General features: G+C 34.7%; 1 protein-coding gene across 1 annotated transcript in view; it reads right to left on the bottom strand.

Moving 5' to 3' along the window:
* The window catches only part of nt5dc2 (5'-nucleotidase domain containing 2), a 42,687-nt gene that overhangs the window by 11,715 nt on the left and 10,827 nt on the right, over nucleotides 1-20,145 (bottom strand). The window contains exons 2-10 of the mRNA XM_039776118.1: nucleotides 19,654-19,838; nucleotides 16,852-16,926; nucleotides 13,981-14,036; nucleotides 13,553-13,646; nucleotides 10,057-10,185; nucleotides 7,063-7,123; nucleotides 3,057-3,159; nucleotides 2,465-2,566; nucleotides 1,872-1,953 (exon numbers count right to left, since the gene is read on the bottom strand). Of these exons, the coding sequence (XP_039632052.1) occupies nucleotides 1,872-1,953; nucleotides 2,465-2,566; nucleotides 3,057-3,159; nucleotides 7,063-7,123; nucleotides 10,057-10,185; nucleotides 13,553-13,646; nucleotides 13,981-14,036; nucleotides 16,852-16,926; nucleotides 19,654-19,838 (887 nt within the window). The remainder of the gene's footprint in view (nucleotides 1-1,871; nucleotides 1,954-2,464; nucleotides 2,567-3,056; nucleotides 3,160-7,062; nucleotides 7,124-10,056; nucleotides 10,186-13,552; nucleotides 13,647-13,980; nucleotides 14,037-16,851; nucleotides 16,927-19,653; nucleotides 19,839-20,145) is intronic.

The raw sequence follows: 20,145 nt of genomic DNA on the forward strand, positions 1-20,145 counted from the left end.
TTCCCGCCCCCAAAGTGCTGCTCATCTTATGCCCGTCACTGACAATTCACTTTCAAAGCATTCTCACTGTGGTTCCCACTGCTTGCAAAAAACCTTTGATCTCTGGCCTCCAGCCACATGTAGTGGATCACATATCCAATTCCTGACCTAGTGACCCAAAATCATGTGCTTTACAATATCCTTACTAAAAAGATGTTATGTGTTCAAAAACACTGCTACAAACCAACCATGATTTTAACTGTACTTTATTACAGCTTTTTATTTTGCAGTTTTTAAGCACTAAGATTTCAAAGAACACACATTATGAACTAGTCTACTAACACAAAAAAAAGTTCTTTCATTCATGGGGGTTGGGGTGGGGGTTATTTCACACACAACAACAATATGGTCCCAACCTGACAGAACCTGCTGGGTGGAATGCCATTTATAAGGGGGGAGGGTTATCGAACACTAATCACCTCAAACCCAGGCCGTTTTACAGGAAGAGACCCTTTGGGAAAGTAGTTATGGTGAACATTCTGACAACTACTTACTTATAGACTCCGTGTGGATTAAGAATGGTGTTAAAAAGCACACATATATACATATTGCTCCCCTGATGTGACCACAGTACATCCTTTATATATATATATATATATATATATATATATATATATATATATATATATATATATATATATATATATATATATATATATATATAAAAATATTTCCAAACTTCAATAATCAAAAGATTATCTGACGGAACTAAAAATTTATTTCAGAAATTCTTATTACATGTGTGAACATACTAAATAAAAAATTGCTTAGAAAAAATATTGGGCTCAGGATGCCTTTTGCAATAAAATAAATCTACCCTTCTGCTCATCAATGTCTGCATAGGGTTTATGCAATAAAAAACTGATCGTAACACATCCGTTTCAATAGATCGGCTCACCTTATCTGTGGGTATATGGTTCCAGGATCTGCCACGGAGGCTCAGGACTTGCATAAATGCATACAGACAACTGCATGCATGAAGAAAAAACACAAGGGCTGATACAGTGGAACTGAGGGTTGGCTGGGCTTAGGTACACAGTGCCTCAGCAGCATTTAGTATTTATTTTGTATTTAGTAGGAAGTACAGCACATAGTAATTTTTAAAAATAATTTAGAATTATGAGTCAAAAATGTGGATGCCAAAAATCCGGATGAGAAACCCGTGGATAAGGCTGGCAGACTACTATTAATGAAGTGTTTGACAGGTGAAAATAACCCATATCCTATTATAAAAATAAGCCATTATCATAGCAGAAATTCTTTCCTTAAAAAGATGAAATATTTTAAAGAACATTAGCAAATGTTGTTAAATAAAATGAACACATCACACTTTCTGACATAGTCCAGACTATGTGTATTTCAGGATGAGGTTTTGGGAAGTGCAAAGAAGCTATTGATTTATTGTGGCTCTATCCACACAAAAACGAATTTAAAAACTAGCTCTATTTTTCGCAAGAAAAACAATGACACAATAGTTTTTACTTTTTGACACAAGGAAATGTAGGGACTGGTCAAGATTTTTTTTTTTTTTTATAAGTCAAAGTGCTCAGGTAACAAAACTCTCTCTAAACTCTCCCCACTTGAAACAAGCACTTACAACGGAATTCAAGCTTGTATTTCCTAGAGAATGTGAATGCACCATAAGCATATAGAAAGTGTGATTATAACAACTTAGGATAATTATTAGGACAGTAATTTTCAAAAGAGCAGGGAATATCTTTCTTTAAAAGATCTATGTTGCTGTTGTTTTACTTAATTGGGCTCTAACCTATATCATTCATGTGTAGAGGCTATAAACATTTTTACAAACCACAAATAATGAGGAAACTAACCTGTTTGTAAATCTGACCCTTGTCAAGGCTGTTGATTTTGTCCCATTGCAAGTCACCATTCCTGTCAAGCCGCCGAAAAGGTCTAGAAAAGTAAGAAGTAATGAACATCTTTAAGTCCTTATTTAGGTTATTTTCTATTTTTTGGACTTTAAATAAAGAAATCAGATTATAAGATATTTTAATGTTTGATTAGAACTAACTTTGCATTATTAAAATAGTTTTACAAACTTGTCACTTCCTTCTCAAAAAAAAAAAAAAACAGAAAATGAAAAACATAATTTTAACAACGATTTGGTTGGCAGTTTATTTCATGAGTTCATATGATGCAAAGGCTAAGACACTGGACTCTACACCAGCAGGCTAGAAACTCAGATCCCGTATGGTAAAACACATTAAATAAAAGTAAAAAGTATTACAATAATAATATTGTTCTATGAAGTAAATTCTCCTGCTTTAAATGGATGAACATTAGAAAAACCAAAGTTAATTTTTTTTTTTTACAGCCTGCTCTAAATTAACACTTATAAACTTTAGTTATCACCAAATACACCCTTAGACATAACATGAATTGTTACTTTGATTGAAAAACTTACTTAATACAGTCATTAAAGAAATGGGGTTTATCAGCCTGGACTATGATGACATCAAAAAAATCTCTCCAATCCTTTCCAACCATATAATTCATGCCTTTGTCACTGAAGGGCAAAAATAAAAACAATTAACAAAGTTAATTCTGTATAAAACATTTTACTTCATCATTCTTTAGTTTTCTTTTGCCAATAAACAATGACATTTTAGTTAAATAGCTTATTATCTCTAACCACTTATTTTCTTTTCTCAACTCTGCTCCAAGTAATACTTCTTCCTTCAAATAGAAACACTCGCCCTACAAACTAACCCCTGCATCTCCAGCATCAAAAACATGTTTTTAGTATCCTCTAAATAACAAGCTATAGACTGCAAATTGAAGCACTGTTAAAAAAATAAAGATCGTCTCCTTCATATTAACTTAGCCAAAGACAGCAAAGCTACTTTTTCCATCAGCACTCCAAAATACTGGCAGGTCATGTTTTAATTATGTTTTTGTAGTATGCTGGAAAGTGTTGGTCTACTTTCTCTACTACCCTTCTAAAAACAATTCAGCTTTTGCAGCAAAATCCATAATATTGCAGCTATGGCACTCACACAAAGCTGAAGGGACTGTTTGTGATGAGAAAAAGTTTCTTTCCATTGTTGGCAAGACGGTGAAGCACAGCATATGTTTCATCCCCTCGAAGAATATATTTCTCTGAGAGACAGGGAAGGAATAAAAAAAAAAAAAAAGTATGAACACATGAGCACACATTTCTCCACCCAAATGAAGTACATTATCTTAACAACAGATAAACTACTGATTATCAATTTCACAAATCTATTGTTTTTACTTTAAATGTAAGAAACTCTATTGACTTGCAGTCTGGTTCACCATATTAGTATTAAAAATTAATCTCTGCAATGGAGTAAAATTTGCTTGTCTTTCAACTTAACAATCAGAAAAAAAATGAAGCGTTTGTTTTGACTTTTGCCTATGCTCCAAGCTAAGTACCGGTATGAAAGTATTAAGGGAGACCTTTAGTTGTTAAAAAATTCAATTTGGCAGAAACTTTCTTTCTAGAAAACACCTCAGGTGGCACTGCAAGATACCGATCTACATTTACGACCATTCAGTTCCACTTTGGATTATTTACTTTTTTTTTTTTTACACTTCGAAAATGTCAGCTGAAACTATCTGAACTGATAAAATTAAAGATTCTGTAAAGGTCGGCAAAGTGAAGCATTTCAGAATTTTTCAAAGGATGTTCATTATTCAATACCTTTAAATATAATTTTTTCTTTGCTGACCATTTTTGTATGCTACTATCTAAATGTTTGGTGCACCTTTGGGCCCATTCCCACTTCAGTGCTCTAAATTGCCAGTGTTTTGTTTAGCTTTTTTCAAGTGTATTAATGACTTTTTGGAAGAATTTTTCAATTATTTTTTCAGGCACATTTCAGGTGTTTTCAAGCAAGGAGCTTTCTGCAAGGAAAATATGACTGACATAATTTCCATGTTGTAAACTGTGAGGTGTTGTTCTGTTGTGAGGAGATTCTTGTGGTCTCCAGAATGTCTTCTATTAAGTTTAGTGTTTTTAATCCTGGTGATCACAGTACTGAAGAGCAGGTGCCGTCAATGTTGCGATTGTACATAGTGGGTTCACCCTGTTCTACAACAAAAGGAGTCGAGAGGACAATTCACTCGGAGCTCAGTTTGGGGAAGGAAAAAGGAGGTAGAAGGATTTTACTTCATGAAGGACTAAACATATTTTCTTAATTGAAAAAGTATTAGTTACATTTCTAATTTTCAGCATTAAAACAGACTATAATACTTGTCTAAACACACTCACTAATATCAATCTATAAATCAATCCAGAAATGCATGCGTAAAACTGCTGCATACAGGAGTTTTCTAAACTGCTTAGAATTGGATAGTGTCACTGAAATGTTAGTAACTTTTCAATCAGTTTAGAAGTGTCCTGGTCTAGCACTAAAATGTTAGAAAAATTTTAAGGTGTAAATGGACCCTTAGTTATTTTACCCCGTAGATCACAAAACTCAATAAATTGGGGCACAATTAAAACATTTAAATTACAATGCATGCAAAGCAAAATGAACATTTAAGGAGAAGCCTGCTGAGTCTTTACAGAAGAGAACTCGACAAAAAAAAAAAAAATTGCATGCATCCTGCCTAACAATTTTGCTTAAACTATGTTCAGATGAAATAGAACAAATATATGATAAATCATAATCAACGTTGTAGACTATGGCTCATTTTGCACAAAGGCAATCTTGTCTCACTCCTTCCCACTAAAATGAAACCTTGTAAATGATAGCATTTTCCACAATTCTTCATGGTTATTAAATGGAAGATGACCTTTATTTGGTGTATGCCATGCAAGTCACATTCATTCAAGGCAGACAGGTACATTTTTGTAGAAACACCACCACCTTAAAGTCTACCACTAACAAATTTGTGATGATCGCCTAGTTAATCTCCCATAGAGACTTCATCTACAAACACCAGTATTATTTGTTCAAACCTGGCTAGTTTAAGGCCTCTCAGAAACAAAACTCTAAAGACTGCTCTAACAGAACTACAAACTACTGACTACTCCCCTGACAATGATGGTCCTTTCCAGGTTTCTCAATGCAGAACTACACCATATTCAAGAAAAAAATCCAAGCCTCTCTGTATTCAATTTACAGAATACAAATAATATAAATAGAATAGAAATAAATGTATTTTTTATAAGATCTATACCACCTTACAGTTCTACTATGACAGTGTATGGAGAGCCCCAAATATTGTATATCAAAGATATTAATGTGACATAAATTGGTTTTCACATTTCAAAATAAAAAAAGTGTAAATTTTAAAGTGATGTCACAAGAAACCTGAACACACCTGAAATTCTGATAGGAGTAACTGCATAGGTGTAAATATCGAAACAAATTAAACAATTCCAATATAAATGCACTGTACAATGATTAGAATTTAAAAATAACAGAATATGAAACACTCCAAGGGTTAGATACTTTATGAAAGAACTGTGTAGGGAAACTGGAAACAATTTTGTTTCATATTTTAAACTATAGTATTTGCAATTGTTCTTGATTTTTAAATAAATCTTTTCAGAAAGCAATCATCAAAACAAATTCTTCATTAACATAAGCACTCTTGGTAAAAGATTACAGCAGTAGTTGCCCCTTACATGGAATTGTGTTATCATTGTTTTTTGCGATCACAAATGGCACCACAACTCTATTATATTGTAAGTAAATTTGCAAAAAGCTGGTATAAGGCCTGCATGATCTTGTTTAAAACTTCCACAGCTGGCATGTAAACTCAACCTGCACAACCTTTTAGCCAAAACCCTAAAAATCTGCAGAATATTCATGCATAAAAAGCTCTGAGACAGCAACCTAAGTGTAAAAAAAGTCAAAAGATCTGGATAACTTTTTTCGCAAGTTATACCTGTTTTACAGAGGTTTGAGACATTTTGAAGGGTTTACATATTTGTAAAAATAAATAAATAAATAAATAAAATATCAGATGACCACTTTCCCTACTTAAAAGGGTTCCTAAACACTGAAGTATCATAACGCTAGTGAACAAAACAAATGGAAGTGTGCAAATAAATAAATAAAAATAAAATAAAAAATTACACAAACTCAAGGGCATTATACAAATGTCTTGACAGAAATGCTTCCTCTGCAGCAAGTTTAAGATGACTTTTTAACAAGCATCATACTTAACAAAATATTGCACTAATCTAAATTACTACTGCATCCACATTGTCTGCCCACTTTATCAGGTACACCTATTATACTGCAAGTCCCTCAATTGCCCACAGTTGAGCCTGAATTTGTCAGTTTAAGTGTTTAAGTTTAACTCAAGAATAATGGCTAACAGCAGTTTTAAAATAAGATACTGATGAGAGTTTCGACTGGAAATTTGATCCATCTCATCCCACAAATGTCCAAAAGGAATAAAATATGGTGATCTGGAATGGCATTCATTTGACATTAATTCACAAATACATAACTGTTGTCATTCCTGAAAGACCATATCACAAGTGAAATCTTGAGTAAGAACACCTTTATAGGAAAATGCTTTCCAGCGTAGCCAGTTCTGAAATCATTACACTTTCAAAAACTTAACTCTTGCCCATTGTTGCCCTCAATTGCATCAACATGAAATCCACTGGTGCCTACATGCTCTAAACAGCATTCTCTGCATGTATGAACAGTGATCAACTATATAATGAAGGCAAATGTACCTAATAAAGTGACCACTTAGGGTACATGGTGATAATCCTAAAATGTAACCAATCTGAAACAATTTAAAGTTCCCTCAAAAAAGTAAATACATACTAAGATCAATCACGGTTTTGCCATATTCCCCTTGTCAAACATGAACAGGTTTTAATGTGGAGGCATCACTGGTTTTAAATATTTTAAATAAAACAAAAAAACCCATATTAAAACAATTACTACTCCTTCAAGAAATAATAAAAAAAAAACATAATGGGAACAATAAAAACCTGTGGGGCACAAAACAAGAATTGGATTACAAATTAATGTAAATCTACAATCTACAATAAGTTATACTTACCTAGATCCTGCATGATCCATTTGTACATGTAACCCTTGATGTGCACATCTCGGATAGTATCCTAGAGAGAAAAAGAGTGACCGATATGTATGTTAATCTGGCATAACCAGCAACATATAACATTGATTGATCAGTAAGATAAAGTTTTTAAAAAACTTTATTTGATTGGATGACATGACAAATGAATTACATGACACAAGTAACACAAGGTTTTTTTCAAGGACACTTTTGATTTTGTTTGCTGTTGTCCATTGTTGGTCTCCAGAGATGCCACTTCCATCACAAATTGTATTGCCGTTCTCCATGAAAACATAAGATAAAAATGTTTTTATTAGCCATCACTACAAGCTGCAAGGAGTAAATAACATATAGTGCATCCGGAAAGTATTAACAGCACATCACTTTTTCCACATTTTTGTTACGTTACAGCCTTATTCCAAAATGGATTAAATTAATTTTGTTTCTCATGGTCTGAGAGTCCTTCAGGTGCCTTTTGGCAAACTCCAGACGGGCTGCCATGTGCCTTTTACTAAGGAGTGGCTTCCGTCTGGCCACTCTACCATAAAGACCTGATTCGTGGATTGCTGCAGAGATGGTGGTCCTTCTAGAAAGTTCTCCTCTCTCCACAGAGGTTCTCTGACAGAGTGACCATCAGGTTCTTGGTCACCTCCCTGACCAAGGCTCTTCTCCCCCGATCGTTCATTTTAGAGTGCTGGCCGGCCAGCTCTAGGAAGAGTCCTGGTGGTTTCGAACTTCTTCCACTTACGGATGATGGAGGCCACTGTGCTCATTGGGACTTTCAAAGCAGCAGAAATTTTTCTGTAACCTTCCCCAGATTTGTGCCTCGAGACAATCCTGTCTCGGAAGGTCTACAGACAATTCCTTTGACTTCATGATTGGTTTGTGCTCTGACATGAACTGTCAACTGTGGGACCTTATATAGACAGGTGTGTGCCTTTCCAAATCATGTCCAATCAACCGAATTTACCACAGGTGGACTCCAATTAAGCTGCAGAAACATCTCAAGGATGATCAGGGCAAACAGGATGCTCCCGAGCTCAATTTTGAGCTTCATGGCAAAGGCTGTGAATACTTATGTACATGTGATTTCTCAGTTTTTTTATTTTTAATAAATTTGCAAAAACTTCAAGTAAACTTTTTTTCACGTTGACATTATGGGGGTGTTGTGTGTAAAATTCTGAGGAAAAAATGAATTTAATCCATTTTGGAAAAAGGTTGCAACATAAAATGTGGAAAAAGTGATGCGCTGTGAATACTTTCCGGATGTGCTGTACATAGAAAATATAATTTTCCTTTAAATAACATTACACACAGTAAAGAATATGGGAGGGAATAAAAAAAACTTAGTTTTTCAAACAATTTCAAATCTGCTAAACATTAATCTTAACTTCCTTTCTAAATGGCTTGAGCAATGCACCTACATCATCGACACAGGAACAATCTGCGGTTTGCACATTTAGCTGAAGTGGCAAGTACAATTTGTCCCCTTAGAACATATAGAATTAATATGATCATAGAAATGCAGGAAGAATTACGTAACTTGCACATGTTTATGTGCATAATGCAAAAACATAATTCACAGTTAACGCAGGGCTAGATGACAAAGTACGTCACAAGTGGTGAAAGAAAGGGGTTGCCGAGTACTTCATTAAGCTTACACTTTAAGGAAGGAAGGCTTCTCATTGCAATCTAAGCACCTAGCAAGAAGGCTGAATCATGTGCAAGCTTGAGAAACATTTACAGTTATATATACAGTATAGTCACAACGGTAACCAAGGTCCACCAGGTTTACCACTGCCAAAAACAATTATATACTTTCCACCCTAAATAAACAGTTGTCATTTAACTATTCTGCACAAACACGATAAAGTACTTTCTGGGAAGGTTCCCAATAAAAACTGACTAACAAAAGAGGTAATGGAGCAAGGACAAAAAAAAAAAATTAACGTAAGAGCATTCACACAAAAGTCATTTTAGAAAACCAAAAAGTACTTGAAACTGCAATTCTAAAAAAACATGACTGCAAGACAGGAAATCCCAGATTGCATTAATTCATTAATTTAGTCATTAATGTGTAAAACTTGATTACTGTTGCAAAATCACAGAACACAAAGCCATTTCAAATTCAGGATTAAGCCAATGACAGCCAAGTTAAAGCAGAAGTAGACCTCTTGAAATTAAAGAAAAAAAGAACCAGATTGTGTAATCACAACAGAAAAAGGATGCCCTTTCACCCAGATCTAAATAAACAAGGTTTGATTGTGTTAGCCTCTGTATTCGACAGGAATTTTAAAAGAGCTACTGGATTAGAAATGCTGACCTTTCCTTTCAACTCCTTAAATTGTCAAAGGATTTTCAAATCACAAACATGGCTCTGAGAATCAGCACGTAATTACTGAATGCTTTTACATCTTTATGCCTGTATTTTTTTTTTGAGGAAAGCAAGTAGTTTAAAAATGAAGATGCCAATCTGTCAGAGACATTCTGTACTCAAAACTTGGAAAAGATAAATAAAACAAAAACAAACACAAACAAAAGGAAGAGGGAAAAAAAAAAAAAACAACCGCACAACACTGATTCCTGTGTAAATAACTCATAATTTAAACCACATCTCTCATTTGACTACTATAGCTTGCTCATATATATATATATATATATATATATATATATATATATATATATATATATATATATATATATATATATATATATAGAGAGAGAGAAGAAACTTGTTTAAACAGCAACACTTAAGACTTTCTCTTCTTTGTTTCTTTTATTTAGTTTAAACTAATCAAGATTGTTTTTTTAAACAGGTATACAGTACTTGTATCGGGTATTATTTGCTTTACAGTAGATCAACAACAATATAGTAGATACTGAATACCCTGTATAATCAAAAAAATAAACTCTGGAAAGTGATTAATATCTTTAAGGAGCCAATAGCTTTTTTTTTTTTTTTTTTTTAAAACTTACCGACACATCCTTGTACAGGTGAACTGGATCATATTCAATACTGTTGCTAATGAAGTAATCATTAGCTACAGCCAGCAGTGTCATTTCAGAAATTGAGAAAATATCCATGAACTGCTTCATCTTGGGGCCCTGTACACACATTAAATTGATTAATAACAACACAAAAATAATTAAAAAGCAATAGCTATTTGTGCCAGTTTTTTAAAATTAGCTTGGACGCTGTAAAATGTTACAATATAGACCCTCTGAACCAATTGTAGGAGTCCAAAACCTATTCTTAACCTGATGCACTGTGGAGAGGCCAGTGTGTAGCAAAAACAATGAAAAAGTAAAATTCAGTTTTAAAATGAATGAAAAGGGGTGTGACTGGAAATTGTGATAATGTCCATGCGCCTAATAAAAAAAATAAATAAAAAAAGGTAAACTACTTTTACATATCTATACACAAAGGGACAAAAGGTAAAGGAAAAGGCATGACCATACTTATTGAGGGATGACAAAGTTAAAAAAAAAAAAAAAAATTAACAGAAGAACAATTGCAGGATACACCAATACATTCAAGGTGAGGAGGATATTGTTATTTCAAAAACAGTAGACACCCGTGAATACGCGGTTCAGGGTTTGTGGCCTCAGTTGTTCGCAGATTTTTTCCTTAGAACCTAATTAATAATTGTTATCGTAAACTGCAAATATCCTCCGCAATTTTCTATGGCTTTTTTTGTGGCAATACTGCACTGTAGAGAGAACAGGAAGCAACCACAGAGGAAAACACAGCTTGGGATGGTGAAAGTAGCCCATCTGAGAGCGTTGTACTCTACTAGAATTTGAAACTTCAACTCCAAGCACTTCTTGCAGTGGCTCTGATTGGTACTACTGAGGGTGCAGGGGCTATTGGGGGTCAAAGGATGTCAGTGCAGCTTTTAAAATGGGGGCCGGTGATCAAAAGGAAAAAAAAAAAAAAAAGTTTTCGGAATTTGTGTTTCAAGTTCCTGTCTCTCTGCCTGCTTTCTGTTGGCTTACCTGTACTTATTTGTTTTGTCCTGGATCGTTTCGTGGTTGGGGTCTGAATTGTCTGCCTGTGTACATGAGGACTGGTGGATTCATTGCTATCCTGTGAAGAAAGGAGCGCTCCTGAACCCGTCTTCACCATTTCAGGAACTACCGGTAGGACTATCTTTACATTCCCATTCAACATGCGGATCTCTGGACTATCTATTTTCATCATTACATTTCATCCGTTGCCATTTTTCATGGACTTTACTGTGTGTGTTTTGTTTGTGCTTTGTTTTATTTAATGTATAAATCGCCGTAAGGGGAACAGAGGTGTTATCGTGGTTTTCATTTATTTTCATTACATTCTTTATTTGTTGATTACCGGTTTACTTTGTTTTTGACTTTTGTGAGTGCATGCGGGTCAGGTCATGGCTGGGTGCGTCCCTGGAATCTCCAACATAAAAATAAATAAATCGCCATCTTCTTGATTGACTGCTGCCGATTGACTGCTGCCCTGTCACACATCTCCAGCTGAGTGTTCTCATGTTTTCCATTTTGTTCTTCTTAACCCTTAAACCGCCGCAACCGGCTAAAAGTTGTTTCTCAGTGCCATTTGCCAGCATGTGGGAGCAGAGTATATTCGGCGACGTACATTAATTGAACGCCACAACCAGCTATAGTTGGTTCCCAATGCAATTTACCAGCAAGGCGGAGGTGATCAGTCAGTGCCATACATTCGTTGAGCAGCCCGCTCATGACCACTGCCTGTCCCTGCAGCACTACAGCCTCACTGTCTCTGGGATTGAGCTGCTGCACTAGACTAGCCTGCAGTCATCAGTGTTGGTCTCTGTGTGCTTGTGTGCAGCCAGTTCAAGCGCAGTTGGCTCAGTGACTTACTGAATTTCATCAATGGCATCAGTTGCACCTTGTACACATTGTTCCAGTAGTTTTTGTTTTTTTTTTTAAATAGTTTTTACAGTTCACTGACAGTGTGTAAAATGATCAGTGTTGCAGTTATTGTGATGCTTTTTGCATGAAAAAATGTGTTCCATTAAAATTTCACTTTTTCTTTGTGAATTGTGACGTTTACTTAAAAAGCGCAGCAAAAAAGTATTTGGCATCCAGGGATGCATTAACCCCCCAAGTATGTGGCAGTTTAAGGCTTAAAGCCCCAAGATGCCATCAAAACGTGCTGCACCCTCTAAGGCTTCTGGCAATGAAAACGCACTTGCATGAATTACAGTACATATAGCGGTAACATCTGTATTTTACATTCTAGCACTGCAGGTGACATATCAGTACAGTACAGTACAGTGTAAGGGTTCACCTTTACATTTTGTTTTTCAGGTAATGTACTAAGCGGAGGTTGAAATTAATTTAAAAAAAGTGTTTTGGGGGCATATTTAGGGTTTAAAGTAGGCATTTTTTTTAACCACATCCATAATTTGTGTTTTTTCACAATTTACGGGTGCTCTAGGAATATAACCCCCGCAAATTTCAGGGGTGTACTGTACTGTATGATTGGTAGTTAAAGACTGACAAAAGTTTCCTCATGATATCTAGCAAAATATGAGAAGAAACAGAGAGAAATAAATTTTTGATATGGTTTGTACTTGGCAGTATCCAAAGTGATCTAGTTGTACCAACTGAATACAACAAACATATAGGAGCTGGAATCTTGTTTTTCTAGCAAAGACCAGTGGCAACAGTTTTCATGTTGGTCAGAGATCCAGGAAAAAATAATAAAATAACAAGGCTTGCGAAGGATTTTACAGTTTTATTTTTTTTGGTGAGAGGAATGTTCACAATAATAATGATTCAAGCATTCTAGATTTATGTTGTACAATGATAATGGCTTTATGCAAGAGACTGCTTAAAGAAAAAAGGTAAAATTATCATCTACTTTACTACTGAACAGAGCTTGAACAAATTTCTTAGCAATAAGAAGTTACCACAGAAACGCAAAAAACGTGAAAATAGTGAAAACAGCAAATAAAGAAGGATGTGTATGACAATACTGGCTTGGGGCAGGCGTTATGGTCAGTGTTATGAAAAAAAGTGGAAGCTGGAGCAAAGGATGACAGCCTGTGACATAAAGGAGGAGACAGTGAAAAGTAACCAGTTTCAGAAAAATCTCCTATGAAAGACATGTAAAGTGAAAACAGAAAATGTTTTTCATTGGAGAAAATAACCTCCTGGACACCAAGGGATGTCAAGGTGGAATGTTAACATAACATATGCAAGTGGGGTAACTCTGAATTGGTTTCTCACTAGTTATCATGACTAAAGTTCATACTATTACAATGATCCTTGCTGCAAGAAGGCAGGATCTTTCTACTCTGTTTCTCTGTGAAACAATGCCGTATTTTTGCGAAATAACTTTTTCAGCAGTGGGAGTAAGGTTCTGTACCTTTCTATCTAAAGAGAAATGGGCATGTTGTGTTGGAAAGAGTCCCATGTCATTTCAGTATAAAACAGAGCATTGGCAGATGTATTACTTTACCTTGCCATAGAATCCACTGACTTGATTAAGTGGAACGTGGTGTGTGCCATTGTAAAGTTCCAAGACTTCCTTATCTGGCACTGGCTGAAGACCTCTATAGTAAATTGAAATCAAAACAAAAACGGAACAAGTACTGAACAATGAACGAATAATCAAAGTAAACTTTCAATCACAGACAGTCACAATATATTTAAACATTCTGCAGTGATCAACAAGACCAAGGATTAAAAGTTATTTCAGTTCTCATTATAAAACGTCCAAAGAATTAAAATTTTAACTTGATAATGACGTTAGAATATTGTACTTTATAAATAACCTCCACTAAATTATAAAATATTATGGTGTACATAAAGCCACCTCCAGCAATTTTTGATTTTTTTTATAACACATTAATAGTAGACTGTGCAAAAATAAGTTTTGGCACAAACCTGTAAACTGTTCCCAGCTGGATATAATGAAAAGCATCTATCTTCATCAACAAACCCTACAAAAAGTCAAAAGAGAGTATTTGATTTATTTCGCTAAACCTCACTTAGGGATACCCTGTTAACAATAAGGTCTGTTCTCAACATACAGTAGTTATACAAATGGGACCTGAAACACTAATTAAAACAGAGTACTGTTTCTAACAGCCATGCTTGTACATCATGATTTCTAAAGCAGAAATTTATAGAAAAACTGTCAACCTGCTGGTGTTGAGACTATTTTGATTTTCATTTGGAAAACTTCCCTTCTGAAAATGTTCTCTATTTTTATAAATGAATACCAGAATGCATTATTAAAAAAAAATGTTTACCCATAAAACAGTATATAAATAATTACTGTATATCAGGGAGATATTTCTGTTTATTGTTATTTATTTCATACCATGTTTCCCCGAATATAAGACCTACTCTGAAAGGAAGTCCTAGCATGATTTTCATGCTGTTCTGTAATATAAGCCCTACCCCAAAAATAAGCCCTAATCAAGATTGTCAGCTGAAAAATAAGGCGCCTAAGGCCAGGTTTATACTTCACGCAATGTGACTCAGGGCCTGATGCATCCATTAAATTCTGAGGGCACCTTGCCACAATCTCTCTGAAAAGGATATTTAATGATTACGTCCATCAATTCGGGGATGCGCCCATTCCAGCAGCATCGGCGCAAGACAGAAACAAAATCCCTGGACGGGGCATCAGCTCATCACAAGGTAAACACAAGCACCCACAGACATACATTGGCACCATTGTAGCTTCACCAAATCCCCAAAACTTCATGTCATTGGATAGAAAACTGAGCACACTATGGAAACCCACCAGGAAAACATGCAAACTCCAGGCAAGGATCACAAGGGATGCGACTCCGTGTGAGACAGCAGCGCTACCGCTCTGCTCCCCCGTGCCACCCCATATGTGTAACTATTACCAGTATTCATTATTTAAACAAAGTTAATGATTTATCTGTAAAATGTAACATACATATTTAATGCATTTCATCATGAAAGTGATATCAAGTATAAATCTAAGAATTCTAAATGTGCAGAGAGCTGGAATATTATAAATTTAATATGTTCTGTGTAGAGATGCTGCTCGTTGCTGCTGTCAGGTCAGGAGGAAGCCCCAGAAGCAAGTGAACAACTGGGTTGGTTTTAAGATGACGTTTACTTCGGTCTGCTTTAATGATAAAGTAAACTATGAGGTTGAAGTGGATATTTTGAGGTTAAAGCCGATTTTTTTTAATCACAAAATAGACATTTTCATTTTGTCCTTATCTTTTTCTCTGTGGCTCAAATACGCCGCCGTACATTCCGATGGTATTGTAAAGGGAAAAAAAAAAAAAAAAGGGCACAAGATGGTATGCGAGACTTTTAAAATATATTTTGACATTACTTTGGGGAATATGCGAAGCTTGAATATAAAAGCACCATGAATGCATTTGTATGTCAGCATTTTGCTTCACCACATCGAACCATTCATCAAACATCGAAGCACGCACACCGATCCTGTAGGATCCTAAAAACGGCGGAGGTAAAAAATTCAGGCTGGAATTCCGGGTTTGAATGTGGAGAGTTATGACGATATTCCAGAAGATGATAACATGACTGTATTTGGATAAATGTATGTTGTTGTACATTAACAAATACAAGACATCCACTGAAAATAAGCCCTAGTACATCTTTTGGAGCAAAAATTAATATAAGATCTGGTCTTATTTTCAGAAAAACACAGTATTTAAAAATGTATTACAATTTTGAAATAGATTTACAGTGTACAAGAAAGAGAGACAAGGAAAAAAGTAACTGAGCAAACAAATGACATCTCAGTTTACAACATTTTTATCATAACTGGACAATAAAACAACACAATATGTCAGTTAAGAATCAAAAAAGTATGCTGCTTACTCTGACCATACAGTTCAAAAATAAAAAAACAGCATTTCTTGTTTAAATACACACTCAATGAACTATTTAACCTACTGTAATGAAGACTTATTTTTGGTGTATGATTTTTTTATATGTACATTTCATTACTATGGAACTTACAATCCTGACTACTATACCAAGTCATTTAAATTGTACCTGTTAATTACCTGCAGAGATATGCTTTGCTGACATCACATTGCGTGCTCCTTTCTACATTCACATGATTCTGGGAAAGGCTAAGGATGGCACTTTCTCCACATCAGGCTACCGACTAATGCTGAAGAGTAGGATTTTTACTAAGTTTAAGTATTTGCTATGCTTCATTTTTCTTGGGATTATCAATTTAAATGCCTTAGTCATGGAAAAGGCACTTAAAAATAATTATTAAATGTTACCAACATGAAGTAAATATGTTAAGGAACCAACAAAGACTGACATTTCTGTGCTACCTGTCAGTCAAGGGCACATGATGTACCAGGATACCATATTAGGGGCTTGTTATATCCTTACATTTATCTAAAATAACTTACAATTACAAATTACAAATGTATAACTGTTGAAATGCCTCAACAACTGTGAGTAGGTCAACCATCTTACTTATGATCACAAAACAAGTCAATGTTTGAACCTACCTTGATTAATTCTAAAATGTTTGCTCTATATTTTGATTCTTTAATTATGGGGACCACACTACCTGTTATGATAAGTTTGTCCATTCCATTTCACCTTTGGTGCTAGATGCAATCCCAATTACCTACACCTTATGTTTAATGTAAAATCTTTAAACTAAAATTCTCTCCTTACCACTCAGGGAGGCACTGTAATTAATCCTGTAGAACCAAGTTAAAATTACGCAAGATAAAATTTCAGTGTTTAAAACACTCACTGAAGTATTACCTTTTGAATGTCATAGTGGAGTCCTCTGGCAGCAAAATTAGGGATGAAATCATACTTTCTGATGCCTTCCGGATACTACAGAAAGAAAAGAAAAAGCTTTCACTAATGCATTTGATTTGATAAATAAAGTCAACTGCCATAATAGACATTTATGTCATATATATATATATATATATATATATATATATATATATATATATATATATATAAAAATCTAGACGTCTAGCTAGAACTGATATCGCACCTTCATTTTTAGTGGTAGTGGCAAAATACTGGGGACAATTTGGGTTGACACGAATAACTGAAAGGCTCCCAAAACTGTGTTGACAGATTTATTTAAATACAATGAGTAAAGGACAGAGCAAAATGCTAATAAAATAAAACAGGAATAATGACCACATAAAAATTAGCTTGCCTTACAACCCCACTGGCAGTTTCAGTTATCTCTTAATCTGTTCATTAGCCTAGGGTAGCACAAGTTTGCCAAGGCATTTCCAGTAATATTATCAGATTTGCTGCAGGGGAAAAAGTGCTCTTTTCTCCTATCCTGACTCAGAATTTATAGGCATGTGCAATCCTTACTTTCTTAATGCAGTCACTCTCTTTTTAAAAAATATTTTGCATAAAAGGTTCCTGATATTTTTTTTTTTTTTTATTTATAAAATAAAAGTACTTGACATGTGAAAATCAAAAAAAAAAAAAGAGAAGGAACAGACGTCATCTCTATCTCTCTCTATATCTATATCTATATATATAAAATTTATAAGTTTACCACTCAAAATTAGCTAACAGCAAGTCTGAAATTAAAAACAGGCTAATGATGAAAGACAAACAAAGATTTGGGACCACTTTAAAAAAAAATTTTATTACACAGATACAACCTTATTTATTTTGGACAGTTAGGTGAATCTTGGATTAAGGAGGGGCATCAGGAGCATAGCGGCATGTTATCAACAAAACCTTTGCAAGAATTTGTATCCATCCATCCATTTTCCAACCCGCTGAATCCGAACACAGGGTCACGGGGGTCTGCTGGAGCCAATCCCAGCCAACATTGGGCACAAGGCAGGAACCAATCCCGGGGAGGGTGCCAATCCACTGCAGGACACACACAAACACACCCACACACCAAGCACACACTAGGGCCAATTTAGATTTGCCAATCCATCTAACCTGCATGTCTTTGGACTGTGGGAGGAAACCGGAGTGCCCTTAGGGAACATGCAAACTCCACGCAGGGAGGACCCAGGAAGCGAACCCGGGTCTCCTAACTGCGAGGCAGCAGCACTACCACTGCGCCACCGTGCCGCCCAGAATTCGTATCTGTTAAAAAAATATAAGTTGAGGTAGCTTTTGTTTTTTTTTGCAAAAAAGACAAATGCCCTTCTATCTAACAACATCTGAAAAGCAAATGAAAATAAAAGAGCTTTCAAAATAGAAAAGGTTGAAGTCCAACAGTAAAGGTGTTTATTGCATTGAATTTCTTACAGAAATTCTAAAAGATATAGTAAGGTTACTTCTTTCAACATTTTATGCTAAATAAACATGAATAATTTCTGAAATGACTAACTATGGGATTTTAGAAAATGAATAGTCAACTGTGCCCGACTACATCTAATTTTTAATTATAAACTGCATTGCTCTATGTATAGGATTCACTATAGTTGTGTCATGTATCAGTTTATTGTACACAGACAATAAGACAAGAATCAAAACAACACCAATTTTTTGTTAAAAAATATGCAGCAATTCACAGTATTAACCAAAGCAAAAGATGACCAGTGCAATATTAATATTGTTAAAAGGAGACATTACAATATATTCTTAAAAGGTACAATTCTATTAAGAAGCATATAATGCTGCACACATGTAAAAATATTTTAATTAAAAAATACAACTAAAAAAAACTAAGCAGAACTAATTGGTAATATATACAGTGTTTTAATACAAATTTGGTTCATAATGTGCCTATAGATTAATACATTCTTGAAAACGTATAGTATATATTATAAACATACAGTATATATTATGCTTTTTATGACTGTAGAATGAAAATTATGAATTTCTTTTTTAATTCTTTATTCACCATATACAATTTGTCATTTTTTGCATACTTCAATCTACTCTCCCAAGAGTTTTTTGGGGTCAGAGCACCAGGTCAGCTATTTGTACAGCCCCCTGGAGCAATTGCAGGCTAAGGGCCTTGCTCAAGAGCCCAACAGAGTGGCATTCCTTCTGTCACTGCCAGGATTCGAACTGGCAACCTTCGAGTTACCAGCCCAGATTCTTTAGCCAGATACATTTTTTATATGCAATATATAAAAAAAGTGGGCAATATCTTGTTAAATCATCCAAATTTTATCAAATGCCTAAGCATTAACATAAATTGAGTTTTAATTATTAATAATAAAAAAGAAAGAGAGAAAATAATGATGTCAAAAAGTAGTTAAACAATTCATTGAAGACTTGTATTATCCTTGTATGTACAGAATTTGGAATGGAAGGGGGATGCATATATACTTGCTTAACTTACTAAAAATAAGACATTAAATATTTTTGAAGTATTATCTTCATATAAGCTCCGATATTGAGAGTACAGAAAAATAACACTTTGATTTCACTGCTCCAGTACTTCTACAGAGCACTTCTGCTAATCTATATGGTTTACAATATCTTTCTATTTACTTTCATTAATACAAATCTCCTTTCACATCATCTTTCAGTTTTTTGCATTAATATAAATCTCATGTCATAATATTTATTTAAGAAAAGAATCATAGTTTGACCTTCATGTTCCTTTACCTTGTAATTCTCAATAAGAAAGTCACGAGCTGTGTTGAATATCATGGAGTGCAATGCATTAGAGTAGAGAGCCAATGTATAATCATAGTCAAATCCATAGATGTCGACCTCTTCCAGATTCACTTCATTATTTGCATAGATTGTTGCTGGATTCAACAGATTGCATACACCAGGTGGAAGCAGATCTGTAATACAAAATGGGGAGAGATTGCCTTAATATATCTTATATAAATTCCTTATAGGCATAAAATCTTAGCCAAATTAAACATTTTTCCTCTGATATATTTACATTTACTTAGAAAAACACAAGAGTATAAAAACATGTCCATCTCTCTACAATTGGAGACCTAGCAGGAAGAGTGATTTGTGTGCCTTTCAATTTATCCAGAGGAACCATAACAAGGAGAGAGGCCAGGTTCCAGGGGTTTCTGTATTACAATCAGGAATGCTAAAGAAAGTCTTCCTTGTATGTTAATCACAATTAAAAGCAAA

Source organism: Polypterus senegalus, chromosome 13, assembly GCF_016835505.1.
Source record: "Polypterus senegalus isolate Bchr_013 chromosome 13, ASM1683550v1, whole genome shotgun sequence".
In the NCBI taxonomy this organism is placed as follows: Eukaryota; Metazoa; Chordata; class Cladistia; order Polypteriformes; family Polypteridae; genus Polypterus; species Polypterus senegalus.